Source organism: Lacerta agilis, chromosome 2 (assembly GCF_009819535.1).
Source record: "Lacerta agilis isolate rLacAgi1 chromosome 2, rLacAgi1.pri, whole genome shotgun sequence".
Taxonomy (NCBI): domain Eukaryota; kingdom Metazoa; phylum Chordata; class Lepidosauria; order Squamata; family Lacertidae; genus Lacerta; species Lacerta agilis.
Window position 1 is genome coordinate 111,459,116 of NC_046313.1, and position 16,081 is coordinate 111,475,196.

At 46.5% G+C, this 16,081-nt stretch overlaps 1 protein-coding gene across 1 annotated transcript; it reads left to right on the top strand.

The window, feature by feature from the left end:
* Positions 1 to 13,930, top strand: LOC117042851 (zinc finger protein RFP-like). Its single transcript, XM_033142510.1, has 8 exons — positions 1 to 426; positions 2,405 to 2,500; positions 4,884 to 5,114; positions 7,459 to 7,481; positions 8,544 to 8,662; positions 8,839 to 8,865; positions 12,529 to 12,534; positions 13,232 to 13,930. The coding sequence occupies exons 1-8, from the start codon at positions 1 to 3 to the stop codon at positions 13,747 to 13,749; spliced, it is 1,446 nt and encodes a 481-aa protein (XP_032998401.1). The 3' UTR covers positions 13,750 to 13,930.
* Positions 13,931 to 16,081: the final 2,151 nt, after the last annotated feature.

Genomic DNA, 16,081 nt, shown 5'->3' on the forward strand with positions numbered 1-16,081 from the left:
ATGGCTGCTTGTGGGGGTCACCTCCAGTGTCTCCACGATGAATCCACTTGCTCCATCTGCCTGGATTACTTCAAGAATCCAGTGACGATCGCAGAATGTGGGCACAACTTCTGCCAGTCCTGCCTGATCCAGTGCTTGGGGGAATCGGAGGCAGAGGCTTCGTGCCCTCAGTGCAGAACAAGAGTCCAGAGAAGGAGCCTCATTCCCAACCGGCAACTGGCAAACTTTGTAGAATTAATCAAGAATCTCAGCCGTCAAGAGGGAAAAGAGGAAGGAGGAAAAGGGCGAGTCTGTGAGAAGCACCAGGAGCCCCTGAAGCTCTTTTGCAAGAGGGATGAAGCCCCCATCTGTGTGGTGTGTGACAGATCCAAGGAGCACAAACACCACGAGGTGATTCCTCTGGAGGAGGCGTCCCAAGAATACAAGGTAGGAAATCATTATTGATTTTGAAGGGGATGAATAGCTGTGGATTCTTTTTGGGAGGTATCTGTAATTCTTAAAGCTGAACTAAGTGTTAAGTTGTGGGTGGACACAGCAGACGACACAGTGATTTCCAAGCAGCTCTTGTTTATTCTCAAGCTGGAACAGAAGTGAGCTGAAGGGCTCAGCAGCCTGCTTATATAGAACTCAGCTACAATGCAACAGTAACAACTTTCTGTAGTTACCCAATCCCTGAACGTCACTTTTCAATCCTTCATTTGCATGTGCGGACCTGAGTGAAAACTGCAGCAGAATGAACTATATACACACACCACTAGTGGCCTAGGGTGAGAACTTCAATACATAACACTAAGCATGATGTTAATTGCCTGAATGACGTTTACATGCTGGTTGTTTATTATGTAAAAAATAGCCAAGGGGAAACCAGAGGGCTCAGTGGACTGTCTGGGAGGAGGGTGTTGAGATCTTTCTCTCTCTGACAGGGGGGCAAAGGGATCCTCCTTTGAAATGAATACAGCTGCTTCAAAGATTTCAGTTGGGACCACGGCAGGGAGAGAAAGGCTTAACTTTATCCCCCTTGCCACCCCTCCCCTTCCCAAGGCTGCTTTGTACATATGTATGTGCTGCATGCAAGCGCAACAACACCTCCCTTTTAACCAGGATTCACTTTGCATCCCAAAAGGTGAGCCCGAAGTGTTTTGCTGCTTTCATTTTTCTACATTCTCTCCTCTCTGTTTATTTGGAAAATGCAACCACTATGCTGCTCCTATGTTTTGTAACTTGGGTTATTTCTGTTTCTTTCTTTGTATTTGTTTATTTTATATTAATTAAAACAATAAAAATCAGAGGTTGGCAAAGGCTGCTAAAATGGCCCCTACAATACTCTGTGTTTTTGATGTAAACTTTGACAGTCAATCTTTAATGATTTATCAAAAAATACAAACATTAACAGTTACATATTTTATTTCCTCAAATAAAATGATTTTTTTAAAAATAATAAACTGGGCAGTAGAGGTTGGCATCTGTCTGTCTCTGGAGACAATGGAAGAATGCACCTTTGGGGGTGAAGTCAAACCACTGGAGAGTCACAGCGCCTGCTGTGGCTGTAGAGACTGATAGGAGAGAGAGATTTTTTTTGTAGGTAGGACAGGTAAAAGAATCCGGTTGGGCTGCTGCAGATGCACCATGGCGCTGCTTCTCTCTGTGCTCCTCCCAGCAGTCATTCCTCCTCTGATCACTGCTGTGGATGCGCAACCTGACCGATGGTTGTCTGTAAGGAATTCCCACACAGCAGGGTTGATGTTTCTGGCCTCCATGTCATATTTGCAGTCATCTTTGTGACGCCTGGTGCCTGATGCCAGCTCCCTGTAGAGCACATCCTTGGGGATCCTGCCATCTTCTTTTCTGTGGATATGACCAACCAATGTAGACGTTGTTGAGACAAGAGTGCAAACATGCTGGGAACAGGGCCGTCTCGTTCATAGGGGCTGGTTGCGCAGCGCACCAGGGCGCCGGGCCCCCCAGGGTCGCCCCCACGAGCCCACTGGCATACCGGGCGCCTCCTTCCCAACCCACCCCCACCCCCACGTGTGGGTGGGTTGCAAGCCGGCCGCCCTCGCCTCCCGGAGCCCCAGCTGGAGCGCTGGAAGGGCGCGCAAAGCCCCGCGCCGCTCCAGCGCCACGCCCCTCATCCCCCGCTCGCCCACCCCCCCCTCCCGAGGGGTGGCCAGCGCGGGAGGGAGGCGGGCAGAGAGGCGGCACGCCGGGGGCGCCGAGGGATTGCCGCGCCACGGTGGCCGATCCCTCTAAGATGGCCCTGGCTGGGAATGTGGGCTTGGGAGAGTACAGTACATCTTTTTTTGAAACTCTGTCCTGCTATGTGATGCCCAATATCTTCCTGACTCAGTGCCTGTGTCTCAGTCAAACCTGTGGGTTTCCCCCCCCCCCTTTCTTTTCTCTTTAGGAGCTGTTCTATAGCCACCTGGAGATTATGAGGAGAGAGAGAGAGAACATTCTGTCTTATCAAGCAGACACAGAAAAGGAAAGCCAAGACATCCTTGTAAGTGCCACTCTTCTTACTAGGGAGGGGGCATGTACTCAGAGAATCAAGTTAGGACCAAAGAGGAAGGGGAAACCTCTCCATTTCAGGTTCTCTCCATTTCTCATTTTTCCACATCAGTTTGTACAGGCATTTAAAAAACAAAAAACAAAAAACTCCACCTCCTTCTGAAAATGATTGAAATTTTAGGGTGGCTGTCTTCTTGTATAAATATTTTTATATTTAATTTGCCCTATATAAGTTATTTTGCAATGCAGTTTTCCATAATATAATTTATGTATCTATGTCATTTTCATTGATCAATGCATTTTTATGCACATTTTACCTTCATAAATGGATTTTGTAAACATTACTTGGCTGGGACAACCTTGAAAAATCCGGAGAAGCGTAAATTTCAAAGGATTGCTGTGTTTTGGTCTTCATATTTTTCCAGAAAGTGCTAATCAGGTAAGTTCACTTTTGAATGCAAACTGAATTGGATTTCCATTAGTTGGGATATCCTGATTTACCATAAATATTACTAATGAAATGTGCCCTGTTGTTCAACTTTAGGAAAGTCAAGTTATCTTGAAACTTTAAAAATGATGAGTTCTAGGGAGTAACATAGACTCATAGAATTGTAGAATTGGAGGGTATCCCAAGGGTCATCTAGCCCAACCCCCTGCAATGCAGGACTCTCAACTAAAGCATCATTCTTAAAAATCTCCAAGGAAGGAGAGTCCCACCACCTCCCAAGGGAGTCGAACATTCTTCCTTTTATTTAGTCAGTGTCACATTCCGGTCTACGGTGGTCGAAGTCTCGGCTGAGGAGATCAGGACCGGGGGCAAGATGGCGGAGTGGGAGCAGGAACAGGAGTCTGGAAGCCAAGGGTCTGAGGGTCAGGAACCAGGAGTCAATGAGCCAAACGCAGCAAGGCAGGAAGTGTGTTGCCAGGGCCGACGCGTCCATTTCCGTGAACTAGGCAATTGACTAGGGCTCCAAAATGGAGGGGGCGCTGGCAAGGCTTGGGCGGGATGGGCTAGCCAGCCCCGTCTCGTCCATTGGGACTGGTGGCGCGGTGCGCCAGGGTGCCGGCCCCCCCAGGGGCGCCCCCGCGAGCCTGCTGGTATACTGGATGCCCCCTCCCCAACCTGCCCCCACGGGCGGGTGGGTGCTGATGCGCCGGCGGCACAGCCGCTGCCACCCATGCTGCTCCCAGGCGGGCTGCGAGCCGGCCGCCCAGCCCCGTCTTCGAGCGCAGTGAGCGGGGGGAGCCGTGCTCTCCCCCGGACGCATGGGGGCGCTGGAAGGATCGCTGCGCCACAGCGGCAGATGTGCCTGAGACGGCCCTGGGGCTAGCAGCAGCTTCTTCGCTGTAGCGGAGAGGTGCTGCTTGCCCCCTACACCACCCCCCTGGCTCCCGCTAAAGCAGGCTTTGGCGGGGGGCGGGGGGCGGGATGGGCGAGCAGCAGCTTCTCCGCTACAGCGGAGAAATTGCTGCTTGCTTCACCACCCCCACCTCCCGCTAAAGCAGGCTTGGGGGGGGGCGCCAGAAGGTGGTTCGCCTAGGGCGCAAGAAGCCCTAGCGCCGGTCCTGCGTGTTGCTGTGGCAAAGAGCCAAAGGGAAATGCTGACCTTATATCCCTTCTCAGCTCTTGCCAACAGGTGCTGTGTGTTACCAGTCGGCCTCACCTGTGCGTCTGCACCTTGCTTCTTCAGAACAAACTTAGGAAAGCCCCAGTCCTGCGAAGCCCTACTGGTCACAGGGCCTGCACACACTCCTGACAGTCGGAACCTCCTTCCTTGTAACTTGAATCCATTTGTCTGGGTCCTTCCCTCCAGAGCAGGAGAAAACAAGCTTGCTGCATCTTCCATGTGGCACTGGCAGCCCTTTAGATATTTGAGGATGGCTTTCAGATCTCCTTTCGGTCTCCTCTTCTCCAGGCTCCCTCATGCTAGCTCTCCTTTTCTCATCTGCTTCTATTTCTTTCCTATGCATTAATGGTGGTTCCAGTACAAAGTGGGTACAGTGGTACCTCGGGTTACCGACGCTTCAGGTTACAGACTCCGCTAACCCAGAAATATTACTTCGGGTTAAGAACTTTGCTTCAGGATGAGAACAGAAATCGTGTGGCGGCAGTGAGGCCCCATTAGCTAAAGTGGTACCTCAGGTTAAGAATAGTTTTAGGTTAAGAAGGGACCTCCGGAACTAATTAAGTTCTTAACCTGAGGTACCACTGTACTGTTTTATGTCCATCTTATAACTCTGATTATGCCAGGTCTTAAAAAGTGAAGGGAACATCAGTGGCTAGAGAAAAACTCAAAATGGAATTCTCATAATTCTCTTCCTGATGTTTTGAAGGCTGACCATCTTCCACACTCAGACCTCCTCTTTTCTCGCAGAAATTAACAGAAATGGAGAGGCTGAAGGCTGTGGAGACGTTCAGACAACTGCACCAGTTCCTGGAAGAACAAGAAAAATGTCTGCTGAATCATGTGGAAGAGGTGGAGAAGGAGATTGCAGGGAGAAGGGATGAGCAGCTGGCCAGACTCTCCAGGAAACTCTCCTCTCTTGAGAAGATTATCCAGGAGATGGAGGAAAAGTGTCAGCAGCCACCAAGTGAACTCCTGCAGGTAAGATGGTGGCAGAAACAGCCCACGGCTCTGCTCCAGGAAAAGGCTGCCTCCCATCCTTTATGTGCCCCTTTCATGTATGCAAGGAGCATGGGCGTACCCAGGGGGGCAGCTGCCCCCCCCCAGAAGCAAAAAAAATAAATTCAAATGGTTATCGGCAGTCTAAAAGGAAAGCTCTCCTCCTAAAAAAGCTCAACTACTGGTCTTTCGCCCCCTCTCCAAATCTCAATAACAATTGAGCTCTTGTGTGTGTGTGTGTGTGTGTGTGTTGCGCCGGCTAATCATTGCAAGGGAGCTTGGGAAACTGAGTTCCCTTGCATGGTGAGTAGTTCCTTTGCGAGGGCTGAGGATCCTGGGAAACTGAGTTTTTCAGCCATTTGGGGCATTCTGTTGGGGGGGGGGAGTTTTTCTGTTTTTGTTTGCTGTTTACATAACGTGGTCAAAGAGGGTAATTGAGCCATTGGTGCTTCAGCTTGTCCCAGGTTCCTTTTGTGGGGCAGGTTCCAGCCTCCATTGGGGGTGGCATTGTTTTGCAGCAAGGTTTGATTTCTAGGTGGTTTGCTTGTGCAGTTGCCGGGGAAAACATCTTTTGTTTTAAGTTCAGTTCTGAGGTTTGCTACTGCATTTGCTTTTAGCTTTTTGGTTTACTTTGGAGGTAGTGTGGTGTGGGTACAGTTGTTTGGGCGCCATATGTGAAATTGAAGGCCTAACACGCATCATCAACTTGCTCCTCAGATCTGTGTAAACTAGTTAGCTGAGTTGGTTTTCCTTGTCTGGGTGTTTTGTAAAGGTTGTCACACTTTACAAAGCAGGCAGTCTTCTGTCTTGCTGAGTTAGTTTTTAAATCAATTACTTCAGAAGGTCTAGTCCCTAAAAAAAGCTCAACAACTAAAAACGAACCGAACCCCTAAAAAACGGGGCATTCCTCATCCCCAAAAAGGTCAACAACTTTGATCTGAACCCAAAAACGGGAGTAGATCACTGCCAGATTTTAATTCTGAAAGTAGATCACAGTCTCTTGGGAGTTGGCCACCCCTGGTATAAGACATGTAACTAGAATAATTTTTTAAAAAAATTCAAGCAAATAATTGTAATAACTACCGTAATAAAGCTCTGCTATAATTATATATATTTTTCCTAAAATTTTGGTTTCATTCTCCTTTCCGTGCTGAAATGTCACAACCTGAACGACCATGGTTTGCCCCCCCCCCCCAGTTTTGATTCTGGGTACGCCCCTGGCAAGGAGTGCAGGGGCTCAGATGATGGAGCCTCTAGTCAGGTTTGTAATGGACAGGAAGACCCAAGACACCTGGGATGCTTAACTCACCTGAATGCAGGCTGTGTTATTGATGGAACGGGAGGTGGTTTTCTGCTTTTTGCTGAAGATTTGTCTCCGAATGCCTTCCAGCTTGGCAATGCTGCCTTCCTGCCCTGTGAGGGGCTTCACCAAGGATGCATTCAGGCCTCCTTCCGACATGAGCCAGTCTCTTGACCAAGCTTCTCTTCTTGTTTCCTCCACAACTTCTGGATTGATCCCTTTCTCCATGGATCCAGATCAGACCAAAATGGTGCTCAGTCACAGTGACCAAAGAGCAAGACAGAGGGACTCATCCAGACTGCTGCTTGTCCCACCCCTTCCCCCCAGGAAAACCCACTGTTTACTGCTGAATTAGAGCAAACCTCAGCCAGGTTTTCTCTGGATTGATGTTTCCTTCGATGTTGCACTAAGGAGCAGGTTTTATTTGAGGGAAAGCAGCAGGGCAAAGGCAAAACCACTTGGACCCATGTTTTCTGGGCACAGGAAAAGCAGAAGTGTGGATGAGCCCAAAGAAACACTGAGCTGTTTTATTACCCCTTTGGAGGCATTTTATGCTGCAGGTGCTTTTTCATTTCCAGATGGAAAATGGAATTAGAAATTTGTGGACTTCTATGGAAGACAATTTGGGATAGTGCCCAGGCAGGATTATCCTGTAGGCTTATATATGTCTAAATTGCACAATGCAAACTGGATTAAAGTTAATAAATTATAATATAAGACAAGAGATGGGGTGGAATCTTCTGTTGAACCCACAAACATGAAATTTCCCTAAAATGCTGGTGGATTTTCATAAGGATTTTAAAAAATAATTGCAAACAGATGTGAAAATGTGGAGAACTTGATATTGGAAAAATTCATCATTTCAGATTAGAAAAATAAAACTGAGAGAAACCAAAACTGACTGATTCAGCCATCCCTACCCAAAACCATGTGCCAGGCAGACTGACATCCAAAGGCCAGTGTCTGAGGGGTCTTCCTAGTGTGGCCTGTGGTGTGCAGTGAATTCCCTTTTCTTTTCCCCTCTAGGATGTGAGAAGCACCTTGCAGAGGTAAGTGGATCTGGCTCATTTCCATTAGCATCCCTCCATGAGGTTGGGATGCAAGAACCAAAAACATGGCCCTCCAGGGGCTGCAGGGGAAAGACCGTAGAACTCACTCCCTGCAGCATCTCACAGGTAAAAGCAGGGGCTGCTCTTTTAACTTGTAGCACCCTGATTATCCCCATTGAATTAGCACTATTTCCTTTGTGAGGTTTGGTTTTACTTTTGTAAGGTGTTTCATTTGTTTTGTTTTGTATTAGCCTGAATGTCCTTTTGATGAATCATTAGATTTGGTTGTGCACCTGTGGAAGATCTGTCTCATCTTCTGCAAACATCTGATTCTAGAGCAGAGGCTCTCTAATATATCAAAGCAAGAGACCCCCAAGCTCCAGAAACAAATATTTTGAGTTTACTCACGTGTCGCTAAGAGAAGGCTGTTTTACTGGCACACACAACAAGGCAAAGTTGCTTTCCTAGGAGCAATTATTGCCTTAGTTGTTTCCTTCTAGACTGACCAGTTCAGTTACTCTACAGCAAACACTCTGCCGGCCACCCCACCCTGTCCCAAACAAACACTTGCCTCATAGAGCCCCTTGGGATGGGGGTGATTTCTTACAAAGGAGCAGGAATTGGCTATTTTCCTGACCATATTCTGGCTGCAGTATTTAAATTTAAGGTGTCACTCTGGTTCAGAGTAGAGGTTTTAAGAAACATTTCATGTTTCCCAGCAGAGGTGAATCTCTTTTTCTTCCTCACCTTCTCTGGGGATATCTAGAGAAAGGAAATGTGTGCTGTGCTGTCATCACACTCAGATAATTCCTGCCCCTTGTTACCATATGATTTTGCTTCTTCTTTCTACAGACATCAGTGGGGAGACTCAGAGGCCTGGGGTTGTTGTTTTGGTCCTTGGGGGTCTGGCTGAGGAGTCCTTAGTGAGGAAGAAACTCCCCACTCAGTGCCTGCCTGTCTGTCTAGGCTTCCTCCAACTGGCTTCCTCCTCTCAATTCCTTTCTTTTCCTTTACCAGAAATTGTGGGTTTGAATAGGCTGACAATGCTTTTCTTTTCACCAGGTATGAGAAAAGAGAGAGTCCAGAGAAGCCACTGGCTTTCCCTCCAGAACTGAGGAACAGGATCTTGGAATCCTGTGATCTAAATCACCTTGTGGAGGATGCAATGAAACAATTGAAAGGTAATGAAAAATGGCTGCCAGGATTTCACACTTCTTCAGAACTGAACATGCCAGGCTCTTATTGCATGGAATTGAGTAACCCCAAGAAACCTTCCTTCTTGTTGCTGCAGCCTTCATTTCCTGCCCCCCCCCCCCCAGAATGCCCCATGTATCTTGTGATGCTGGAGCTTGTAAAGAAAGCCTGAACCAGAGTGTAGAGCAAAGTCAGGATTTTTTCCTCCAATGTACATCTGTTTTCAATTATACGGAAGCTCCTTTTCCTTTTGGTTACCCGTCTACACAATCTGGGGTTGTCCTGCTCTGAATGGAGTTAAAAGGCATCAAGAAGCCCCAGTTCCCCCTTTGCCTCCTGCTCAGGCTTGTTTCTCAACAGTGGAGCTAAGGCCTGAGCCATCTCCTCCTCAGACGTCCCCCTGCAGCTGCCATATCTAGGGCTTCAGCCTTCAAGATCTCCCGAGAGTTCCCCCATTGAGGATGGAAGCAAGAGCACATGAGCCCCAAAGGGCACAATTATGCTCTTTAACAATCTGAAAATTTGTGAGGAAGGGCTTCCTCTGCATGAGAGCTCTGCCAATCCTCCTTCATCAACCTTCACTTCTCATGTTTCACAATTTTGGTTTTAATGATTCCCCTCACTACTTTACTTGGAGAAGATGTTAAGGCTGCCTCCATCTCCCCTCTTTACCGTTTTACAGGATTCCTATTCCTCTGCCTCCCCTCCAGTCCTCCAATGTAGAGCCCAATTTCTGTGACAAAGTTCAGAGACCACCATGATTCATGCTGAATATTTTTATTCTGCTATTTGTAAGCTTGCTTTATGATTGCTAACCATACTTGAATTTAAGGAAGCTACATTATGAAGTCTTACTTTCATATGGAGATTTATTTCAGGTGGGAGAGTGTTGCCTTTACACTTTATATCTTTTTGCTTCCTTCGATCTTACGTTACTCAGAAAACAGATTCAGAAAGGTAAATTTCCAGGGGAGGAACAATTTTACAGGAGGGTTGGGGAGTGATATTTCATGGGTGTTGAACTGTCTGTTCTGCAGACTTTGGGACCCCCATCAATGGCGTCACTCTGGGAAACAGTCCTCTAGTGGTGTTTGGGTTCTTTGTATGTCCCATGAATGAACTGGGAGAGGGTTTGAAGGCTTGGATTGGGGGCAGAGCTTGTCCCTGCGAAGAACCTGCACACCAGTCTGAGTTCCATTCCTGCCCATAGAGTATTATCCTAGTTTCCCCCTCAGTTTTATAGATTTTGCTTTCTTTCATAAAATCTATATACTGCTTGATTGTAGGAAAAAGCCTCAGAGCCTTACAATCTCTTACAAAAGCCCTTAAGGAGGATCCTGCAGTGTGGGGGTTCGGTGCTGGAGCCTCCCGTGTGCGAGTCTAGGCCACCCACACACGGGATACCAGTTGCAGGGGAAATGCGGCCAGCGTTCCACGTGCGTATTGGCACGGGCGCCGGCCAAGCCTCATAACCTGAAGTTGCGTGAGTAAGTCGGAAACGATGACGCCTCGAAAATGAATGGATGCCTCGGAAATAACTAGATGCCTCGAACTAACTTGAAGTTACTTGTGACCTCCTGTACTGTTACTGGCGTGAAAACAAATGAACCAAAGGCAAAGTTAAAGCACTAAGGTGAAACCCCTGACGTTTTTTGTAAAATTCAAATAAAAACCTTTTACCCTTTCCCCAATAAAGACAGACACCGAGATACCCTTTATGGCTTTGGCTGACCCGCATAGGCTCCTTACTTTTGCTGTACCTAGCCCTATGCTAAGGTTCCCTAAACTCTCAGTCCCTGCGCCGCCAAATCTTCCGCGATACTAAACTAAATAAATCTAAACCGATAAATCTTCCGCGACCTAACCCTAAGCTAGATCTAGGAGCCTAACTGAAACCTTGCCGAAAGATCTTCCTTTCTATCTTTCCAACTGAGTCCCAAAATAATCCTCGATATGAACCGCTGTTCAATACTTTCTGTCTCTCTAACTGAGTCCCAAAATAATCCCTAAACTGAACCCAACTGAACTGAACTAAGATCCAACTAAAATGACTGAACTGAATTGACTAAAATGACCGCCTAAAGCGGGGAGCCTCAGCCTTTTATTGATGATCAGATATGACATCACGATCAATATATCAACCAATAAAACCACTGTTGCTGCCCTCCAAAAAGGCGGGAAGCAGAATAAACGTCCATTGACAACTTTGAAAACCTCTGGAACTACGATTTTAGGCGGAGTAATTCCCTTGGTAAACCGCCTCCGCTCAAAAGCGAAAGTGAAAGTAAGAGTCAATGGCAAAGTGCTCACTGACTCCAAAACGGAAGGATACAAAAAGTAGTGCATAATAATCATTAAAATAAACAAATAACCGCGGATCTTTAACTGATCCACGAAGTGTATTCCGACACTGCAGGATCAGTCCAATGTCCATCTTGTCGAGTTCTCATGTATAGGGAACCTCCCTTGCATTTTGTTTTCCCTCCACACAATCTGGGGAGGTTCTTTTGGGGCTACTCTAGATTTGCTTGGATTTCCCCTTGTGAAGTGTGTTCAAAATGGCACCCGCAAGTACCCAGCCCCTCCTCCACCTCCTGCCAGGCTGGTCTCCCGGCAGCAGAGCCAAGGCCTGAGCTGCCTCTTCCTCAGTTTCAACCTCACCAGCCATTTCTCGTGCTTCGGCCATCCCAATCTCCTCCGAGTTCCCACAGTTCTTATGAGATCAGCCCCATTCCACGAGGGAGGACCCTTGGAATTACAGTGTGAACCTCAGCCGATTCTTCCTCTGCAAGTTGGTTTGTCAGCATCTGTCCCGGATTTAAGCTAAACAAGCTATAGTTTAGGGCCCCCCTCTCTTGGGAGCCCCCCCAAAATTTAAAGGGAAAAAACTGGGTGTACATTTCCAAAATATGATAAAAAAATAAAACCTACATACAGCAACAGTGTTTTGTGTTGTGTAGGCTCCTATGATGCAAATAATGGGCCCCGCCTGCTAGCCTGCTCCTTAAAATATCACAGGTTTGCTCATTTCTGTATATAGGGTGCTTACATTCTGCTGTTTATAATTATAGTTTGCATCATATATTTACATCTATTATTGTTTCATGTTATAGCAAGTTTCTAGAGACTACATTATGAGTCTTTGTAAATTGTGTTTCTAAAGGAACTTTTTGTTATTGGCAAATGCCAATGTGTTTGCATTATTAAGTTTGTTATGAATAAAAAATCATTTTAAGTTAGAGCTTAATAATTATTTCACTATTAATATACTTCTTAATTGTATTTCACTATTAATATACTTCTTATTAATTGCATTTCAGTTCAACAATTACTTTTATTCCGCCACTTTCTAGTATGGTTTACCATTTCTGGAATAGTAGTTTGAGAGGATCCCAAGGATCATCTAGTCCAACCCCCTGCAATGCAGGAATCACAGCTAAACACGTTAATTGTTTTAATTCCTTAGGCCTACAGTTGTTGTCTTTGCAATAATTTGTTCTATGATTTAATCTTTTGCTTGAAATAAGGAACCAACAGGTGCTATGTTATGGTGTTGTTTTATAAAAAGATTTTCTTTGAGCTATTTCAGTGTAGCCCATTAAGCATCTCTTTTTGCTTCCTCAGATGTTCAGTCATTCAGAAATCTTCAGAGAGGTAAATTTCACATGGATACCCCAATTCACAGGAGGGGGGGACTAGTGTTTCATGGGGGTTCAAGAATCTCTGCTGTACAGTTGAGAACCATCCACAGCTTGACTCTAGGCTTCCTGTTCGTACAACCAAGGCAGAGAGGGTGGACTTGAAAGTGCAGGAGGGGAGGATAGAAATTACCCAGAAGGATAAGATGGAGGAGGGAAGAGTTTTATTCCTGCCTAGAAAGAGTTGGATCGCTTTTCCATGTGATCTTTTTCAGGCCTGGCTGCCATATTCCCTCTTTTTCCCTGCCACATCCTCTATTTTCATGATTAAAATTTCTGCCCAGGTGGATTTTAAAAATTTGGCAAAATGCCCCAAGATTTTTTTTCTTTTTTTTGGTTTACATGAATTTTTTTTCTAGTGTATTAGACTCAGATCTAAGGCACCCGGCTAAGCTAGTCTGCAGCAGAGAATCACAACAGTTAGCAAAATCCCTTGTATTGTGGCTGAACTAAAAGGATGGTGGCTCAGCTACAAGATCTTGGAGGAGTCTGGGCGGGCAAGAGTTAACATCCCCCTGCCCTTAAGGAGAGTCCATATGTACATGTTTCAGAGTTTAATAAATTGTTTTGTGCACCCCAACCCAGAGCTCCCCCAAGGACAATTCCCACAGAGATTGAGTGTTGTCATAGCGATTGGTAGTTAAAAGTAGAAGTTGGCAAATGTGTCCCAACAAGGAAGATATTTATTCTGATGAAAGTCTGCAAGGTGTCTCAGTCTTGCATGTGATACAAATAAATCCCATTGATCTGAAAGGGAATCTGGGTTTTTCAGGTGTTTTTTTTTAAATTATCAGGATGTCAGTTTCTGTCTCTTGGCTGACTCTGCCTAATCTTCTTTCCCTCATTTCTCCCCCAAAGCAAATGTGACTCTGGATCCAGACACAGCCCATCCCAGGCTCACCCTGTCCGAGGATCGGAAAAGTGTGAGATATGGTGACAGAAAGCAAGTCCTGCCAAATAATCCTGAGAGATTCAGCAACAGGCCTTGTGTGTTGGGACGTGAGGGATTCACAGCAGGCAGACATTTCTGGGAAGTCAATGTGGAAAGTGGGGAATGGTGTACTTTGGGTGTCGCCAGGAAGTCTGTGGGGAGAAAGGGCTTATTCTCCTTAAACCCTGAGGGAGGGATCTGGGCTTTGGAGAAGTTGGGAGGTGACTACTGGGCCTGCACATCCCCTGAATACTCTCCTCTGTCCCTGGGTTTGCAGCCCAGGAGGATCCGGGTGACTCTGGACTATGAAGGGGGACGTGTGTCTTTTTATGACGCTGACTCAGGAGCCAAACTCAACACGTTCTCCAGAGCCTCGTTCTCTGGAGAGACCCTCCTCCCTTTCTTTCGTCTATTGGATAACGAAACCCACCTCAGGATCTCCTGAGGAGACTAAATCTGCCTCTCAGGCCCAGCAGGAGTTTCTCTTCAGACCAGAATGACCGGTATAAAAAACATTTACCTGCCAAGAGCATGTTGGGCAGTTTTTCGAGGGGACCTTTGAGAGGATTCATTCCAGTCAAAATCAGCAGAAATAACAAAACAAAAATTGGTTGCTGTTGCTTTGCATTTTCCTTTTCCCAGAATTCCCTCTGCAGCTTACTTCTTCAGGAGACCGTAACACTTTTAACAGTTCCAATAAACAATCTTTTTCTCACCTTCAATCTTGTTTTCCTTTTGAGATGTTTGATTTGGCAGAGCACAAGACTCTTAATTCCAGGGTTGTGGGTTTGAGCCCCAAGTGGGGGAAATGTTTCCTGCACTGCAGGGGGTGGGACTAGATGACCCTCTCAGGTCCTTGCAACTCTGCAATTCTACGAAATCTTCCTCTCCCCACAATACCTTATGCAGTTGTGAAAATGCATACATTATTGGATTAATAGAGGCCTGTGTCCAGTTCTGGGCACCCCAGTTCAAGAAGGATACTGACAAGCTGGAACGTGTCCAGAAGAGGGCAACCAAAATGGTCAAAGGCCTGGAAACAATCCCTTATGAGGAACGGCTTAGGGAGCTGGGTATGTTTAGCCTGGAGAAGAGAAGGTTAAGGGGTGATATGATAGCCACGTTCAAATATATAAAAGGATGTCATATAGAGGAGGGTGAAAGGTTGTTTTCTGCTGCTCCAGAGAAGTGGACACGGAGCAATGGATTCAAACTACAAGAAAGAAGATTCCACCTAAACATTAGGAAGAACTTCCTGACAGTGAGAGCTGTTCGGCAGTGGAATTTGCTGCCAAGGAGTGTGGTGGAGTCTCCTTCTTTGGAGGTCTTTAAGCAGAGGCTTGACAGCCATCTTTCAGGAATGCTTTGATGGTGTTTCCTGCTTGGCAGGGGGTTGGACTGGATGGCCCTTGTGGTCTCTTCCAACTCTATGATTCTAAAAGAATGAACCCCTTCACTCATGTCAGGCAGGATAACTCCTTGCTCTGGATACCTCTGACGGGGGGGGGGGAGAAATTGAACAGGGTGTCAGCTTCAAATGCCCTCTGCAAATACAGCCTCAGCATCTCCACACACTGTCAGAAATAAACCTCATTGCATTGAGTGGGGCTTCTGCCCTGTTATAAATGTGTTTCGAGTGGATGCATTAACGTTTCTTATTTACAGGCTGGATTCTGTCTATTGGGGGCCTCAAATGGGGTGCCCTCTGACCCATCCAGCATGGCCTAGGGGTCCGAGAGGATGGGAGTTGCAGTCCGGCAGCTTCTGGAGGGGGCCCCATGGGCTGTGCTGCCCTATACATTACGCAGGGCACCTCCTCTGTGTTCCTCAGCCCCGCCCCAAATACACAATGCTCTCCCAAGGAGCGTCTTTTCGGCACCAGTTGCATCTGATTTCTCTCCTAGGACACTAACAGGTAGAACAACAAATGCCTGTGGAATTGACCTCTCTCTAAGATCTGGCAGGACCCTCTCTTGCTCCACTGAAGTCTGCTCTCTTTTTCCTGCATTTCCCATGGGGTGGTGGCACATCTCGGAATAAAGACACCCCCCACCTGCCTGAGGCCCGCCTCCCCTTACTCTCTTCCCCTATATGATGTTGGCGACGTTTGTGTGTCATCTTAAGTTCCTCTGTGAGCCACCTCTCATCCCCTGGAAGGACACAAAGCCAAGCTTCCCTGCCTCTTATGTAAGGGAGTTCCAGAGTTTTACTCAAAATTTTGTCAGTCCAGAATCTTCCACCATCTGGGACTAAATGGACCTTTGGCCTGATCCAGTAAGGATCTCCTTATTTTCTTTGCCAAGTATGCAAAATAGAGTGGAATCCTATTCCTCCCATTTGTGGAGGTCACACTTTCACATCTGTACACTACAGCGTCAGTCCCTGGGAGCTGCTCTTGTCAGTGTGGGTCTGTGGCTGCCCTTGTGATGTGTCCCTGGCCTTGGTTGGGAACCATCAAGCTGAGATGTTTCATAATGGAGTCTAGAACATTTGGGGACTTAACTAATTAACTTGAGCTGGAGTCTTGCTTCTTTTTTAAAAATAATAATAGCTATTCATCAACAAAGCACAATCCATTTTGTTATCAACTGCAGCTTGTGCGACACAGAGATAGACTCTTCAAAAGAAACCTTTCCTCAAATTCCATCCCTCAACCCCCAGGGGGCACAATATTTTTCTAATCAGACCATCTATATCTTCTAGATTAATACCAATGATATCAACTGTTTCTCCTCCTTTTAAAAAATCTTTTTCTGATAACAGAAAACATTCATCCA